At 43.2% G+C, this 17665-nt stretch overlaps 1 protein-coding gene across 2 annotated transcripts in view; it reads left to right on the top strand.

Annotated features, from left to right (window-relative positions):
- arfgef1 (ADP-ribosylation factor guanine nucleotide-exchange factor 1 (brefeldin A-inhibited)) overlaps positions 1-17665 on the top strand; it is a 327463-nt gene that overhangs the window by 265920 nt on the left and 43878 nt on the right. For both annotated transcript variants that reach the window (XM_068031959.1, XM_068031958.1), the window contains one exon: positions 8099-8237. In XM_068031959.1, the coding sequence (XP_067888060.1) occupies positions 8099-8237 (139 nt within the window). The remainder of the gene's footprint in view (positions 1-8098; positions 8238-17665) is intronic.

The following is a 17665-nucleotide window of genomic DNA, read 5'->3' as shown; positions in this document are numbered from 1 at the left end:
AAGTATACTCTTCATCTCTGGCACAGGATATTTGCACAATGATGTGGTATAATAGTGGTAAGATGTTGGTTGCATCCTACAATTCTTTGTGAAATTAATTTCAATCACTTTCAATTCTGCATATAGTCATGAGAAAGGGCTTTGTGTAAATGTTTCGAACATATGCAGCGCATACTTTTCCTATATTTAAATTTAAAAATGATTGTAATTGTAGCCATGTGAAGCTGCCACCTATTATTGCCTACAATGACACCCAACGATGACCAAAAAAACTTCAAATTATAATACATGTCATCCAGTGCATTTTTTTTTTTTTAGAATAGCACAAGCTGGAGTGTATGTTGAGGACAAAGTGCATCCTGTGGATTCAAATAATAATCTTGAAAATTGAGAGAGAAAATCGAATAGCAATCAGGCTACCAAACAGCATATATTATGGTTCCAACATTCCACGGACTGGATAGGGCATAAGTCACATTTACACCGAAGGGGGAATGATTCAGATCCCCCCTCATTTGACTGGATATTTAAATACCTGTCAGGGAACCCTTGGCAAATCTTTCGTCCGTGCCCCTACATCAAGCAAGTGTACTAGGCGAGCTCTTGGATGAGCATGAAAATCTACACTAGTGTGTCCTCTGACTCACTGTTAGCAATGGCATGGAAGATCTCCCAGTTATTTAAAAATATTCTGTTGTGGTGATTTACAAGCTGTTGCCTTAATTCTAGATTAAAATAACAATTATAATCTGTTCAAACCTGATTTTGCAATTTCTGATGTCATTTGAGCCCTTCATTTGGTGTTGCCGAGTGACAGTTTGCAGCATATGTGGTGTTCTATATTCATGCGTAAATTTACGAATACTTTCATAAGTGCCTTAAAACTTACTTGAATCGTGATCTTGGCCGGTTTTTAACTGAGTGATTAGCTGACTCGCAAATGAAAAGATGACACTTTATCATCCTTTTCTAATCTAATATATCCCTCACTGGTCAACCCATTGATGTGTTTCTAGTCCTGTCAGTACTATAGAAAACTCCCCCAACAAAAGGAAAAATAATTTAGCTGCTAGGTAAAGTCAGAGCATTGTATTGCTTGAAGTTACCAAACAATTACATTTTTATGAAGTGTTTAATAATACAACACAGAAGGAGGCTTTTCAGCCCATAGAATCTGCACCTGCTCTTTCAAAGAGCAATTTCTCGTTCAAGTATGTATCCAATTTCCTTTTAAAAGCTACTATTGAATCTTCCCACCACACTATCAGGCAGTGCTTTCCAAATCCTAACTACTTGTTGCGTAAAGAAATTTAACCTCAAGTTGTTTCGGTTTTTTTTTGCCTATCACCTTAAATCTGTGCCGTCTGGTTATCAACACTTCAGCCATTGGAAATGGTTTCTCTTTATTTACTCTATCTGAACCATTTATGATTGTAAAATGTTTTTCTAGCTTTAATGAAGCTCTTTTAGGTTTTGCTTAATATTTTGAATTTCTCCATTGGTGTTGATGTCAGTTGTAAATACTGTTTGATATGTCACCTTGGCATATTACTCAAGGATATTGTTTCAAATTTGAAATGAGCAGCACTTTTATTTATAGAAACAGATTAAATCTGTTAACTTCAATAAGCCATTTTTTTCAGTCAAGGTGAGATGATTGCACTCTAACTAGAATAGTCAATTGAGCTCAGTTATAGCTAAATAAGTTGTCCATCACTTTATGCAAATAATACTATTACATCAAACTAGTGTGTATATAAATATATTTTATATGTTGTATAAATTTTATATCCGGTATAAATTGCCTTTGTCATTGTTTTCAAGCAGTTGAATATGTTTTATTGATACGAGGTTGCGACAGGGGTGGGGGAGAGACTTCAGAAACTTGCTCCATATACACCTATTGGCAAGAGCCTGCAACAATGTTATAAAAGCAAAATACTGCGGATGCTGGAAATCTGAAGTAAAAACAAAGTGCTGGAAATACTCAGCAGGTCTGGCAGTATCTGTGGAGAGAGAAGCAGAGTTAACATTTTTTTTACTACAACTATTAGCACTCCCTTTGTCTTTTGTTCTGTGACATCTGTCAATCTCCTGACCTCTGCCCTACCACACACCGTCCCTTTTGTTGTTCTTCCCCCCCCCCCTTCTCTCTCCCCCCCCCTTCTCACCCCCCCCTTCTCACCCCTCCCCCCTTCTCACCCTCCCCCCTTCTCACCCCCCCCCCTTCTCACCCCCCCCTTCTCACCCCCCCCTTCTCTCTCACCCCCCCCTTCTCTCTCACCCCCCCCTTCTCTCTCACCCCCCCCTTCTCTCTCACCCCCCCCTTCTCTCTCACCCCCCCCCTTCTCTCTCACCCTCCCCCCTTCTCTCTCTCCCCCCCTTCTCTCTCCCCCCCCTTCTCTCTCCCCCCCTTCTCTCTCCCCCCCCTTCTCTCTCCCCCCCTTCTCTCTCCCCCCCCTTCTCTCTCCCCCCCCTTCTCTCTCCCCCCCCTTCTCTCTCCCCCCCCTTCTCTCTCCCCCCCTTCTCTCTCCCCCCCTTCTCTCTCCCCCCCTTCTCTCTCCCCCCCCTTCTCTCTCCCCCTCCTTCTCTCTCCCCCTCCTTCTCTCTCCCCCTCCTTCTCTCTCCCCCCCCTTCTCTCTCCCCCCCCCTTCTCTCTTCCCCCCCTTCTCTCTCCCCCCCCTTCTCTCTCCCCCCCCTTCTCTCTCCCCCCCCCTTCTCTCTCCCCCCCCTTCTCTCTCCCCCCCCTTCTCTCTCCCCCCCCTTCTCTCTCCCCCCCCTTCTCTCTCCCCCCCCTTCTCTCTCCCCCCCCTTCTCTCTCCCCCCCTTTTCTCTTCTCCCCCCCTTTTCTCTTCTCCCCCCCTTTTCTCTTCTCCCCCCCTTTTCTCTTCTCCCCCCCTTTTCTCTTCTCCCCCCCTTTTCTCTTCTCCCCCCCTTTTCTCTCTTCTCCCCCCCCTTCTCTCTTCTCCCCCCCCTTCTCTCTTCTCCCCCCCCTTCTCTCTTCTCCCCCCCCTTCTCTCTTCTCCCCCCCCCTTCTCTCTTCTCCCCCCCCTTCTCTCTTCTCCCCCCCCTTCTCTCTTCTCCCCCCCCTTCTCTCTCCCCCCCCTTCTCTCTCCCCCCCCCTTCTCTCTTCCCCCCCCCCCTTCTCTCTTTCCCCCCCCCTTCTCCTTCCCCCCCTTCACTTGCTCAAAGCCTATTACATTTCAACCTTTTGCCAATTCTGATGAAAGGTCACAGACCTGCAGTGTTAACTGTGCTTCTCTCTCCACAGATGCTGCCAGACCTGCTGAGTATTTCCAGCACTTCCTGTTTTTATTCCTGCAACGTTAATGACTTTTAACATAGCAGTATTGAAGCAGAAATGTTCACATTACAATTTAAAATAGTACATTTTGACACACAAGCTTGACCAAAAATTATAGCAAAAGGAATTAAGATTTTTGGACAATATGATAATGGATGTTGCATGGCTTGGCCTATAGGGAGTCAAGACAGTGTAATCCTCAACTGATGTAGAGTTAGAGAGTGGGGGATAATTGAGCCTGGGTGTATAAATGTAGATCAGTTCCTGTTTTAAAGTTGTCAATTCTGCCCTTATTTTGCATAATACTTTGTTTTTATTATGGTCCATAACTTGCGGTGGTAATGACGCGCAGTTAAACTCAGTAATCTGGAAGTTGCTGTCAGGGATACCCTGCTCCTTCATAAGGTGCACTGTTGCAGTTTTTGCAAATGGAATCAGTGCAGAATCACTGATTTGATATCAACTTCATTATTTTTACATACCAATCTTGCTGTTCGTGTCTTAACTCGCACCAAGCCCCTGTGTTTGCTAGCCTACATTGGCTCCCAGTCAAGCAACGTCTTTATTGTAAAATTCTCATCCTTGTTTTCAAAATCCGATATGGCCTCGCCCCTCCCTATATCTGTATTATCCTCCAGCCCCACAACCCTCCAAGATGTTTGCGCTCTTCTAATTCTGGCCTGTGACGACCAGATGAGAAGGGGTCTAGGGGTTCCCTCTCAGCCTTTTCCTGGTTTAACCGTAACAGGGTTTAATTTTAGAAACACTGTTTTTAGCTACCACTCAGTGCATCCTTGTTCATTGCTCCAATTGTAAGGCAATGAAATCAGACTTAGATTTCCTTAGATTTAAACAAGGTGGAAGTTTATTAATCTTAAACTCTAATCCGGTTGATAACTACATGTGACGTGACCACTCTAGCATGCATACGCGATAAATACACACGCAGGTAGAGACAGAAAAAGTAGAAAAGAATAAAGGGGAAAAGGTTGAGGCACTATCGGGATTATAATTATAGTCCTTTAAGTTCAATGTGGAGTCTTTGGTTGCCGGTAAGTCCTGCAATTCGTTGGGGCCCAGTGCACACTTCAACTTGTTTCGATGTTGAGTCTTTTCTCTCTTGAGGTTTATGTGTCTTCCGTGGGTCCGGTGGCTTGGGAGACAGTGTGAGAGAGAGACACAGCCAGGAGAGAGGTTTCCTTGTTCCAGCTTCAGTTGCAAACTGCCTTCTGTTACTTTCTCTGTGGCACAATTCAACTCCAAGTTGGCCAGCAGGTCAGTCATGTGACTAACTGGCTTAACCACTCCTGCATTTGTGGATTGTATCATCTTAGCAGTCCCTGGAATGTGCTTCCTTACACCTTCAATGTTTGATGATCAAAATACCATTTGGGTTAATTGGCCCAGGGAGTAGTCCTTTGTCTCCACAAGCCTTCAGCAACAGTTTAAAATCAATGTTCATATGACAAAATCATTATGCCTCATTCTTGGCAGGTGGGGGTCTGCATGTCATGGCCTCTTATGCATCACTGATTTCAATTGCTCTACCATTGGTGACCACGCCTTCAGTTGCCTAGGCACCAAGCTCTGGAATTCCCCCTCTCAACCTCTCCAGCTCACTTTCCTCCTTTAAGACACTCCTCAAAACCTAACTTTTGGCCAAGCTTTTGGTCATCTGACCTAATATCTCCTCCTGCAGCTCAGTATCATGCTGTATTTTATAATGCTTCTGTGAAGCACCTTGGGACGTTTTATTACATTTAAGGTGCTGTATAAATATAAATTTTTGTAAAAACCAACTAAAATAAGTCTTTTTCAATCGGGGGTAGCTAAGTTTTGACAGCATACTAAGTCGTAATTACAACTGAGCAACCTCTCTGACCATGAAAAACTAATTTAGAAGTGTGGAGTCTCATTCCTGCTGAAGAGCATTTTAAATTTGCAGATTTTTAAAAAGAATAAAAAATAATTCTTTTTTAACGATTGCTTCATGATATTTAAGCTTCTCCCTTAATCCCATGTGTATGTCCCAATCTTCATTATGCTTTCTGTACAGTGATTTAAATGTGAATTATATTCCCTGCTTTATACTGCCTGTGAAAATTCTTCAATCTGGTTGGCTGATCAGCCTCACTCCTGCTGGATGCCACAGAGGCCCTACAGATGATGCCAAATTCAAAGTGACGGAAATGAGGAAATCGACATCGTCTAGCCTACTAAATCTTTGTAGGCAGTTTTCTTCAAGGCACTGTCAATTCATCGCTGGCATCACAATCCAGCTATTGTTTATAATTAAATAGTAAAACCTTCAACAATTTGGGATACAGAGAAATAAGATTGGTTGGAGTAGACTTTCTCTGCAGGATAGCTTACAGAGTTGGGAAAGTATCTATAATGTATGTGGAACGGTGTCATTATAGCATGCCAAACTTACATAGGCACTTTCCATTATAAATTTGGATAGTCATTCATATTAAGACAAATTAACAGGGAGTAAGGTTTTGTAGATAGGGAGTGCAAGCAAAAATAAGAATGTTAATACATATCCTAGATTTTTTCAAGTGACAATCCTTGCTCATATAGATTAACATTAACTTTGTCTTATTAAAAGTAAAAAAAAGTATTTTTAATATTGGAGCCTAAGGTTCAGTGTCATGGAGTGGTAGGATGTAGATTGACACCTATAATGCTCCACAATTAATCATCCAACTTCTGTCATGTGAAGAGATGCTGAATGGAAAAATGATGTACTTCTGCAGGGAGGAAGGGAAAACTAGAGAAAAAGTGGACACTGGTCATGAAATCCTCCTAGCACTGGTTTTCTGCACAAAACTGATGTAGTCCTAGAAGCAGATCTCCCACACCTTGGATACCTGTGCCAAGAACAAGGCAGAGAATTAAGAATAAAAAGCACAAAATAGCTGAACAAATAAAATTCAAAGGCCTAGGATAAATTTTAACCAAATATTTATTCTTGCTGACATTTTCTGAAGTAGGATTCATGTACTGAAGCTTTCCGATGGAGGATAATTTATTTCAACAATGCAAGAAACCGTATTCAGAAATTGGTTAGCTGCCCATGGTTTTTCCTCTTTCATAATACTGAACAAGCTGCTTCTTGAAATGTCATATTGATCATTTTGTTATGTTATTTCCTGTAAATTCCCCCTGCCACTGTCTCTTTTGGAAACTTTTAAATAAAAGTTGCAATGATAATCATCTGCTTTGCCATTACTGCACGCTGTGGAAAAAGTCAGTATGGCGGGACAAAAAAAAAAATACTATAATTAAAATGATGGATTTTCTTTGCAAAGGTCATATAACAAGAAAATTTCTTGAGCTTATCCACTCATTGTAAAAATTTAGGGTCTACAATGTCAGTGACAATTTTTAATATTTGCAATCACGAAACCAATGTGAGCACAATCACTTCAGTTTAACGGGTAATCTTGCAATCATTTTTTTTAGATGAGTAATTGGTGGATCCGCCATGCCATTGGTGGATCCGCCATGCCATTGGTGGATCCGCCATGCCATTGGTGGATCTGCCATGCCATTGTTCTAGAGTACTTGCCTGCAAAGCAAAGAAAACTGTATTAGAAGAGCTGGGTGAAGATTCTGCAGCCACCAGTGTTTACCTTGTTTCCTTGACTTCCCTGTAACAGACAGGGGTGAATGTAGCATTTCGTACAGTGTGCCAAACCTCAGGTGCACTTCAGTTGGACAGCATCTCTAGATACATCTAGGCAAGAGGGAGCTGGAAGCAAGAGAAAGGCAGGGACTGAGGAGGGATTATGAAAGATTTGGGTCAGAGAAAGCAGTATTCAGTATGAACAAGGGGCAAAGCAGTTTTGGGATATCTATGTAATCTGTTGCTTGTGCATCCTTCACAATGGTCCTTGTTTGGGCTGGCCCATGGAATGCAGAGTTATGAGCAGCTTTGTTGTTGCCTATGACCAAGGAAAGACATACTCGGACCTGAGGCAGTCAGCAAGGCCCTATTGGGTACCTTGGACTGTGCATGATGTGGGTAAGGGAATTGATTGGAAGATGGAATAGACAAGTTTTAATTTTGGCTTGAATGTTCTTTTTCTCTGTTACACTGTGCGCTAAAGAAAGTTTTTATACACCAAAGTGGTTCAGTCACAAAAACGACCATTCAGTAATGACATTGCAGAGCAGTTCTTGGATTTAATTGGTCCCTCGTTACATAGTTCTGGGATATAATTGGTTTTGGGATATGATTTGTCTAAGGAACTGTGGTCTGTGAAACCTGATTGGTTCTGCACTCTTATTGATTTGTAGTTCTGCAGTCTTAAAGGAGTCTGTAACGCTATAGATATACATTCATATAGACAGAGTTTTTAATAAGTAAGATTTGTAAATGGTGAGTATGAATTGAACCTTGATCTAATGTCCCTGTCTCCAATAGTGTGAAGAAACTGAATTACCCATAGATCCAAAGAGTAACTTACAGCACTTTAACAACTGTCCAGCAACTCTGCATGTTAATTCAGCTCATTTGCTGCCAGTCACAGTAGTTGTTCTAAATCAGTTTCCCAATAATGATTAAAAATGTTAGAAAAGAATAATTGTGTAGGACAGGGTAGCACACAGTTTAGCACACTGTTGTTTTACCTCTGGAAGCTTGGTTAGATTGCAGTCTAAACTCTAATAAACTGAGATATTAGTGTAGATGGAAAATAATGTATATTTTCAGGACTGATTTTTTTTTTATTGGCGTGTTCAGAATTTTTGTTTTAACAAGTGTTTCTTTTTCTTCTTTTCATACAGGCTTCAAAGGTAAATCAAAGCCTAACCTTTTGAAACAAGAGACCAGTAGTGTTGCTTGTGGCCTGCGTATTTTATTCCGAATGTACACCGATAAAAATCGTCGTGATGCTTGGGCGGAAGTTCAGCAACGATTACTAAAGTAAGTAGCAATTCCTGTGACTGTAGTTGGAAAATACTGCAGTCAGCTTTGAGGCTTGTTGTTCTGATGAAAGAACACAGAGAACTAAAGGGAGAGAGGGGGAATCGTCAAACCCTGAGTAGTTTATTTTCGGTATCCTTGAGATAAAATATCTTGATTTGCAATTTTCAGGCTTCCATTATTTGTTTGAGGTTTTGGTTTGAGGAATGGTTAGCATTAGAAAGACTGGATTTTTGACCAGATTGTAACTGTAGCTTGATCAGCGGCTGAAAGAGAAAGATAGTTTGATGCCTTTAGTGTAACCCGGCATTAATTCTCTTTCAGATGTTGATTGCCTGCTATACATTTTCAGAACTTCCCGTTATTTCAAATTTCTTTTTTTTTTTACTTCAGTCATGTTTCCATAGATGATTTCTTTGCTAGGCCTGGTTTCATCATCCCAAAGCAAGCCTCTACTGTCAGATTGCAGGTGCACTTCAATGGTGACCACACAGGCTTATTGCATCTAGTCCAAACACTAGTGTGTAATTGTCTATCTCATCATCATACTTTATTCAAATCATCAGTTGTTGAGACTCTCATCAATACCTTTATCACCTTCAGACTCGACTATTCCCATTCTCTCGGCTGGTCCCACATCCTATCTCGCACTAAGTCCCATTCACTCATCACTAATGCCTTTGTTCACCTACGTGGGCTGCTGGTCTTTATCCAATTTAAAATTCTCATGCTCATGCTTAAATCTCTTTATGACTTCGCCCTTATCTATTTCACTAATGTCGTGCAGTCAAAAAACCTTCCATTCCTCTGACTATGACCTCTTGGACATGTCGCTGTCCTTTCACCACACCCTTGGTGGCCATGCCTTCAACTATATAAGCCACATACTCTGGAATTCCCTTCCTATACCCTGTATTCATTCACCTTCCACTCCTCCTCTAAATGCTTCCTCAAAACCAACCACATTGACCAACCTCTCCTACTATCTCCTTCTTTGGTTCGGTATCCATTTTTGTTTGATTCCATGAAGCTCCTAGCAATGTTTTGCTACATTTGAGCCACTGTGTAATGTGGACATCACAAGGCAGTATCAAGGTTGTTCTGTTATTCCACTAATCCTTTGTACATCCTAAATATAATACTCTTATTTATATTCAATAGTCCTAAACTGTACAAAATCAAACCCTATTTGCTTTTCGTTTGGCGACCTGCCACTGCTTAAGGTACAGAATACCCTACCCCCCATGTGGTGGAAGGAGAAAGTGGAGATGAATCATCCCAGCCAGCGCGCTCTCTCTCGCTAGTAGCAGGCTATGTAATCAGGATGAGATGAGGCCATTAGACCCACTTTGCCCACTTTTTACTGGACTCCTCTCCATAATCTTCACCCTTGCTTCTCTTCCCTGCCCCCAGTCACAATTTCCTAGGAGAGGTGAAAACTGACTGCAGTAGCTGATTTGGGAACTTCTGTCCAAAACTCAACTCTGTCTTATCAATGGCAATCAGCAAAGCCCCAGGAGACCCCAATCACATCTTCATTACAGTGTGTTTTATATCGCGCAAAATCGTAACTTCCTTCTGCATGATCCTGTTGTTTTCCAGAAATGTTTCTAACATCTTTTGGGAGGGCTACAAGAATTCAGTCCTCACTTCATACATCCAACCTTACTGTCTGCTTCCACAGTTTAAGTGACTCGCCCATAAGTAGAACTGGTCCCATCGCCTCAAGCAATCTATCACCCGAATGTTATAAGTGCCCTTAATATTTTTGAAAATCTGAATCAGATCCCCTCTAAGTCTGCGCCTCTCAAGCATATCCAAACCGAAGAGACACAGTCTGTATCCATGGTTCAATGCACTTAGGCACGAGATTGTCCTTGTTGCCTTTGTCTCTTATCTCTTCAGAACCAAAATGTGAATCAAGATGGGGAGGGGAGAGAAAAAGAGTATAGAATACTCCTGCAGACTCACTGAAGCCTTATATGACTCTGATATCATTGACCAAGTTTCAGTCACTTCCTTTCACCTGTAACTCGCACCTTTCCTTGTTGTACAGTATCCCAGCCTTCAGTGTACCAAATGCATTACTTAGTTTTTTTAGTTTTAGAGATACAGTACTAAAACAGGCCATTCGGCCCACCGAGTCTGTGCAGACCATCAACCACCCATTTATTCTAATCCTACACTAATCCCATATTCCTACCAAACATCCCCACCTGTCCCTATATTTCCCTACCACCTACCTATACTAGTGGCAATTTATAATGGCTAATTTACCTACCAACTTCACAGTTAGCGACATTAAAGTATATTTTCTAATATTGGGTGCATTTTTCCAACCTGTCTAAATCTAGTTATATTTCATTTTTGGTCCAGACTCCACTGCACAATTTCTGAGCAACCCTAATTAATAATCATCCAATCTGTGCTCTCTTTCGGATCATTAATCAACAGGAAGGGTCCCAAGGCATCCCACGAGGGACAAAACCACGTTGGAAAGCAAAATAGTTTAAAACCAAGCAGGGTTCTTTTGGCAAACTTGGGATCCATCTCGCAATAACGCTCATGGATCTATGGGAATTAATTTTAGCATAGTTCCCTCATGTAACACCTTATCAGAAGCTTTTTGAAAATCCAAATAGATGATGTCCATTGGAACTTCCTGATCTACTGTTTTAGTAACTTCTTTTTACAAAAATAAACGAGGTCAGATTTGTCAAGTGTGACCTCTGCTTTCTGAAGGCATGGTAAGTATACCCAACAACCCCAAGGTGATCATTAATAGCATTGCTAATGATCCTCTCAATTTACTTTCCTATCAATAAGGTTAGCCTCAGCAGTTATGGTTGCCAGGTTGTGATTTTAATATGTTTTTTTTTTTAAAAGGGCATCCTGTGCATTTTCCTCCCATTATCCAGCACTTCCAATATTCTGAAGTATTAAAATACTTAATGTCATCAAGAACTTCACCCATTTCCTTTTGTATCCCAGATAAATCTGTCCCTTGTGCTTTTTTCCACTTGAAACCCCTTGAATTTAGTCAGCGTCATTTCTCATGAAATATTTTAGCAACCCGTTTTATTTTATATCCACTCTACAATTAGGCAGGTCCATCCGTCTCACAGTTAACTGCATAGAGTCATTTACGGCACCAAAGGAGGCCATTCAGCCTATTGAGTCCCTGTTGGCTCTCCATGGAGCTATGCCGTCAGTCCCACTCCCGGCTCGATCCCTGTAGCTCTGCAAGTCTCTTTCTCTCAGGTGGCCATCCACCTTCCTCGAAGTCATTGATCATTTCTGCTTCCACCACCCTTGTGGGCAGCGGGTTCCAGGTCAGTACTACCTGCTATGTAAAAAAAGTGCTTCTACGTATTCCCCTGCATCTTTTGCCCAAAACTTCCAATCTATGTCCTCTAGTCATTGTACCATTTGTTAATGGGAACAGTTTTTCCTTGTCTCACTCATCTAAGCCTGTCATAATCTTATACACTTCTATTAAATCTCCCTTCAATCTCCTTTGTTATAAGGAGAACAAACCCAGCTTTTCCATCCTAACTTTGTAACTAAAATCCTCCATTGCTGGAATCATTCTGTTAAATCTCCTTTGCACCCTCTCAAGGACCCTCAGATGCTTCCTGAAACATGATGACCAGAACTGGACGCAATACTCCAGTTGGGGCCTAACCAGAGCTTTATCAAGTTTCAGCATAACTTCCCTGCTTTTCTACTCAATGCCTTTATTTATGGAGCCCAAGATTTGATGTGCTTTACTAATCACTCTCTCACTGTGTCCTGCCTTCTTCAAAGATCAATGCACATGCACCCCCAGGCCCCTCTGTTCTTGCACACTCTTCAGAACTGTTCCATTAAGTGTATATTGCCTCTCCCGAGTCCTCCTACCAAAATACATCACCTCATACTTGTCAGTATTAAATTTTTTCTGCCCATTCTGTTAGCTTATCTATGTCCTGTTGCAGGTGGTTCATATCATCCTCACTGTTTGCTGCACCACCAAGTTTGATGTCATTTGCAGATTTTGAGATCCTACTCTTTATTCCAAGATCCAAGTTATTTATTTATCGCAAAAAACAGCAGTGGTCCCAGCTTTGACCCTTGGGGAACTACCATCCTCCAGTCTGAAAAGCAACCATTTACTGCGACTCGCTGTTTTCTATCCTTAAGCCAATTTTTTTTATCCAATATAAGATTGACCCTCCTATTCCATGAGCCTCAGTTTTGTTAACCAGCCTTTTATGTCGTAACTTATCAAATGCTTTCTTAAAATCCATATAAATAACATCCACTGCATTCCCTACATCAATGCTCTCTGTTACTTCATCAAAAAATTCAAATAGATTAGTCAAGCATCATCTGCATTTTACAAATCCATGTTGGCTATCCTTTAATTAACTCAAACCTCCAAGTGTCCGTTGATATTTTCCCTGATTATTGTTTCTAAAACCTTACCCACCACTGATGTTAAAATAACTGGCAGGTAGTTGCTAGGACTATCACTACACGCTTTATTGAATAAAGGTGTCATATTTCAGACTCACCAATCCACTGGCACCTCTCCTGTATCCAGGGAAGATTAGAACAAGCCCTTCCACTATCTCCATCCCCACTTCCTTTAGCAACCTGGAATGCAAGCCATCTGGACCACGTGACTTTACTACCCTAAGCATAACCAGCTTTTTTAGTATCTCCCCCTTCTCAATTTTTATCCTATACATTGCCTCTACTCTCTCTGCTTCTACTGATATTTTGTCAGCTTCCATTTCCTTATTGAACACTGATAAAAAGTGCTCATTAAGTATATTAGCCTTGCCCTGCACCTCTAAGCATATATTTCCCTCACTGTCCCTAATGAGCCCTGCTCCTCTTACTACTCGCTTACTATTTAAATGCCAGTAGAAAATCTTTGGGTTTCCTTTTACATTGACTGCCATTCTCTTTTCATAATCTCTCCTTGTCAGTCTTAATTTCCTCTTCACCTCCCCCCTCAGTTTGCTGTATATGGGGAGGCAATGTCGTAGTGGTATTGTCACTGGACTAGTGACCCAGAGTGTTAAAAAAAAAAGCTAGTTTGATGGCCATGAAACCATTGTTGATTGTTGTAAAACCCATCTAGTTCATTAATGTGAAATCTGGCCTACATGTGACTCCAGACCCATAGCAATATGGTTGACTCTTAAATGCCCTCTGAAATGGCCTAGCAAGCCACTCAGTTGTATCTAACTAAAAGTCAATCAGGAATGAAACCGGACAGACCACCCGGCATCGAGCTAGGCACTGGAATCGACCACGCCAAAACCCAGCCCTGTTGACCCTGCAAAGTCCTTCTTACTAACATCTGAGGGCTTGTTCCAAAATTGGGAGAGCTGTCCCACAGACTAGTCAAGCAACAGCCTGACATACTCATCGAATCATACCTTACAGACAATGCCCCAGACACCACCATCACCATCCCCAGGTATGTCTTGTCCCACTGGCAAGATAGACCCAGCAAAGGTGGATGCACAGTAGTATACAGTCAGGAGGGAGTTGCCCTGGGAGTCCTCAACCTAGACTCAGGTCCCCATGAAGTCACATGGCATCATGTCAAACATGGGCAAGGAATCCTCCTGCTGATTACCACCTACCACCGCACCCGTTTCCCCCCCCCCCCCCCCCCTCCCCACCACAGCTGATGAATCAATACTCCTCCACTGAGGGTGGCAAGAGCACAGAATGTACTCTGGGTGGGGGACTTCAGTGTCCATCACCAAGAGTGGCTTGGTAGCACCACTACTGACCGAGCTGGCAGAGTCCATGAACCACACTGTGGGACAGGGTATAAAGGAAGAAATAATGGCAGCTTGTCAGAAAGGTACAGCGATAGTTATGGGGGATTTTAACCGACTGAAAAAAATCAGATGGGCAGAGAAAGCCTAAATGAGGAGTACATAGAATGTTTTCGGGATAATTTCTTGGAACAATACGTTCTGGAGCGAACCAGAGAGCAGGCTATTCTAGACCTGGCTACTCCAGTTCAGTTTCTGGTCAATGGTAACCCCTAGGATGTTGTTAGTGGGGGATTCAGCGATGGTAATGCCATTGAATATCAAGGAGATATGGTTAGAGTCTCTCTTGTTGGAGATGGTCGTTGTCTGGCACTTGTGTGGTGCGAATGTTACTTGCCACTTATCAACCCAAGCCTGGTGATTGCCCAGGACTTGCTGCATTTCTACACGGACTGCTTCAATATCTGAAGAGTCGCGAATGGTGCTGAACATTGTGCAATCATCGGTGAACATCCCCACTTCTGACCTTATGATTGAAGGAAGGTCATTGATGAAGCAGCTGAAGATGGTTGGGCCTAGGACACTACCCTGAGGAAGTCCTGCAGTGATGTCCTGAAGCTGAGATGATTGACCTCCAACAACCACAGCCATCTTACGCTAGATATGACTCCACCCAGGAAGAGTTTTCCCTCCGATTCCCATTGACTCCAGTTTTGCTAGGGCTCCTCGATGTCATACTCGATCAAATGCTGCCTTGATGTCAAGGGCAGTCACTCTCACCTCACCTGTTGAGTTCTGCTCTTTTGTCCATGTTTGAACCAAGGCTGTAATGAGGTCAGGAGCTGAGTGGCCTTGACGGAACACAAACTGAGCGTCCGTGAGCAGGTTATTGCTAAACAAGTGCCGCTCGATAGCACTGTTGACAACACGTTCCATCACACTGATGATTGAGAGTCGACTGGGGCAGTAATTGGCCAGTTTGGACTTGTCTTGCTTTTTGTGTGCAGGACGTACCTGGGCAATTTTCCACATTGTTGGATAGATGCCAGTGTTGTAGCTGAACTGGAACAGCTTGGCTTGGGGCGCAGCAAGTTCGGGAGCACAGGCCTTCAGTACTATTGCCAGAATTGTTGTCAAGGCCCATAGCCTTTGCAGTATCAAGTGCCTTCAGCTGTTTCTTGATAGCACGCGGAGTGAATCAAATTGGCTGAAGTCTGGCATCTGTGAAGCTGGGGACTTCGGGAAGAGGCCAAGATGGATCATCAACTCGGCACATCTGGATGAAGATTGTTGCAAATGCTTCAGCGTTGTCTTTCGCACTGATCTGCTGGGCTCCCCCATCATAGAAGATGTGGATATTTGTGAGTCACCTCCTCCAGTTAGTTAAATTGTCCACCACCATTCATGGCTGGATGTGGTAGGACTGCAGAGCTTAGATCTGATCCATTGGTTATGGGATCGCTTAACTCTGTCTCTCGCACGCTGCTTGCGCAGTTTGGCACGCAAGTAGTCCTGTGTTGTAGCTTCACCAGGTTGACACCTCATTTTGAGGTATGCCTGGTGCTGCTCCTGGCATGTCCTCCTGCACTCTTCATTGAACCAGGGTTGGTCTCCTGGCTTGATGGTAATGGTAGAGTGGAGAATATGCCAGGCCATGAGGTTACAGATTGTGATTGAGTACAATTCTGCTGCTGTTGGCCCACAGCGCCTCATGGATGCCCAGTTTTGCATTGCTAGATCTGTTCGAAATCTATCCCATTTAGCACGGTGGTAGTGCCACACAACACAATGGAGGGTATCCGCAATGTGAAGGCAGGACTTCATCTCCACTAGGACTGTGCGTTGGTCAGGTGGGCAGATGCACCTGCGGCACGCAGATTGGTGAGGACGAGGTCAAGTATGTTTTTCCCTCTTGTTGGTTCCCTCACCGCCTGCCCCAGACCCAGTCTAGCAGCTATATCCTTTGGGACTCTGCCAGCTCGGTCAGTAGTCGTGCTACCGAGCCACTCTTGGTGATGGACATTGAAGTCCCCCCCCCCCAGAGTACATTCTGCACCCTTGCCACTCTCGGTGCTTCCTCCAAGTGGTGTTCAACATGGAGGAGTACTGATTCGGCAGCTGAGGTGGTAATCAGCAGGAGGTTTCCTTGCCCATGTTTGACATGATGCCATGAGACCATCATCGGGTCCGGAGTCGATGTTGAGGACTCCCAGGACAACTGCCTCCCAACTGTATACCACTGTGCCGCCACCTCTGATGGGTCTGTCCTGCCGGTGGGACAGGACATACCCGGGAATGGTGATGACAGTGTCTGGGACATTGTCTGTAAGGTATGAATCCGTGAGTATGACTATGTCAGATTGTTGCTTGTTTCGTCTGTGGGACGGCACTCCCAACTTTGGTGCAAGCCCCAGATGTTAGTAAGGAGGACTTTGCAGGGTCAATAGGCTGGTTTTGCTGTTGTCGTTTCCTGTGTCTCGGTTGGTGCTGGGTGATCTGTCCAGTTTCATGCTGTTTTATTGACTTCGTAGCTGTTAGATACAACTGAGTGGCTTGCTAGGCCATTTGAGAGGGCATTTACGAGTCAACCACATTGCTGTGGGTCTGGAGTCACATATAGGCCAGATCAGGTAAGGACAGCAGAGCTCCTTCCCTCAAGGACATTAGTGAACCAGATGGGTTTTTACAACAATTGACGATGGTTTCATGGCCATCATTAGACTAGCTTTAAATTCCAGATTTATTAATTGAATTCAATTTCCACTTTCTGATGTGGGATTCAAACCCATGTCTGCAGAGAAATACCCTGGGTCTCTGGGTTACTAGTCCAGTGACAATACCACTACACCACCACCTTGCCTACCACCGCATCAGTCTACTCTCAGTCATCAGTAAAGTGATGGAACATGTCGTCGACACATTCACCCTGTCAAGACCGTTCAGGGTCTTATATACTTCAGAGTCATAGAGTTATACAGCACAAAAATAGGCCCTTCAGTCCATTGTGTCCACGCCAGCCATCAAGCGCCTATCTATTCTAATCCCATTTTCCAGCACTTGGCCTGTATCCAATCAATCAAGTTTATCCTCACTCTTCTAAACTTGGGGATGTTCAATGTGGAAAATTGGGGGTCGCCCTTTTAGGACAGAGATGAGGAGAAATGCTTTTTCTGAGGGTTGTGCGCTTTTGGAATTCTCTGCTTCGGAAGGTGGTGGAGGCAGGGTCATTGAATATTTTTAAGGCGGAGATAGATAGAAACTTGTTAGGCAAGAGAACCTCAGATTATCAGGGGTAGATGGGAGTGTGGAATTCGAGACAGAAACAGATCAGCCATGATCTTATTAAATGGTGGAGCAGGCTCGACTGACTGGCCAACTTCTGTTCCTAATTCGTATGGTTGTATTCCCTGCAATTTAGACAGCTAAGAGTTGATATGATTTAAGTTTTCACGATACTGAGGGGAACAAATCAGGTAAATAGAGAGGAACTATTTTCACTAGTTGGGGTGTCTAGGACTGGGGATGTGACCTCAAATTTACAGCCAGACCTTTCTGGATTGAAATTAGGAAACACCTCTATGCACAAAAGGTGGTAGACGTTTGGAACTCTTCTTCAAATGGCAGTTGATGCTATATCTGAGATTA

This window comes from Heterodontus francisci, chromosome 5 (assembly GCF_036365525.1).
Source record: "Heterodontus francisci isolate sHetFra1 chromosome 5, sHetFra1.hap1, whole genome shotgun sequence".
NCBI classification, from domain to species: Eukaryota; Metazoa; Chordata; class Chondrichthyes; order Heterodontiformes; family Heterodontidae; genus Heterodontus; species Heterodontus francisci.
This window is presented reverse-complemented; position numbering and strand designations above follow the sequence as displayed.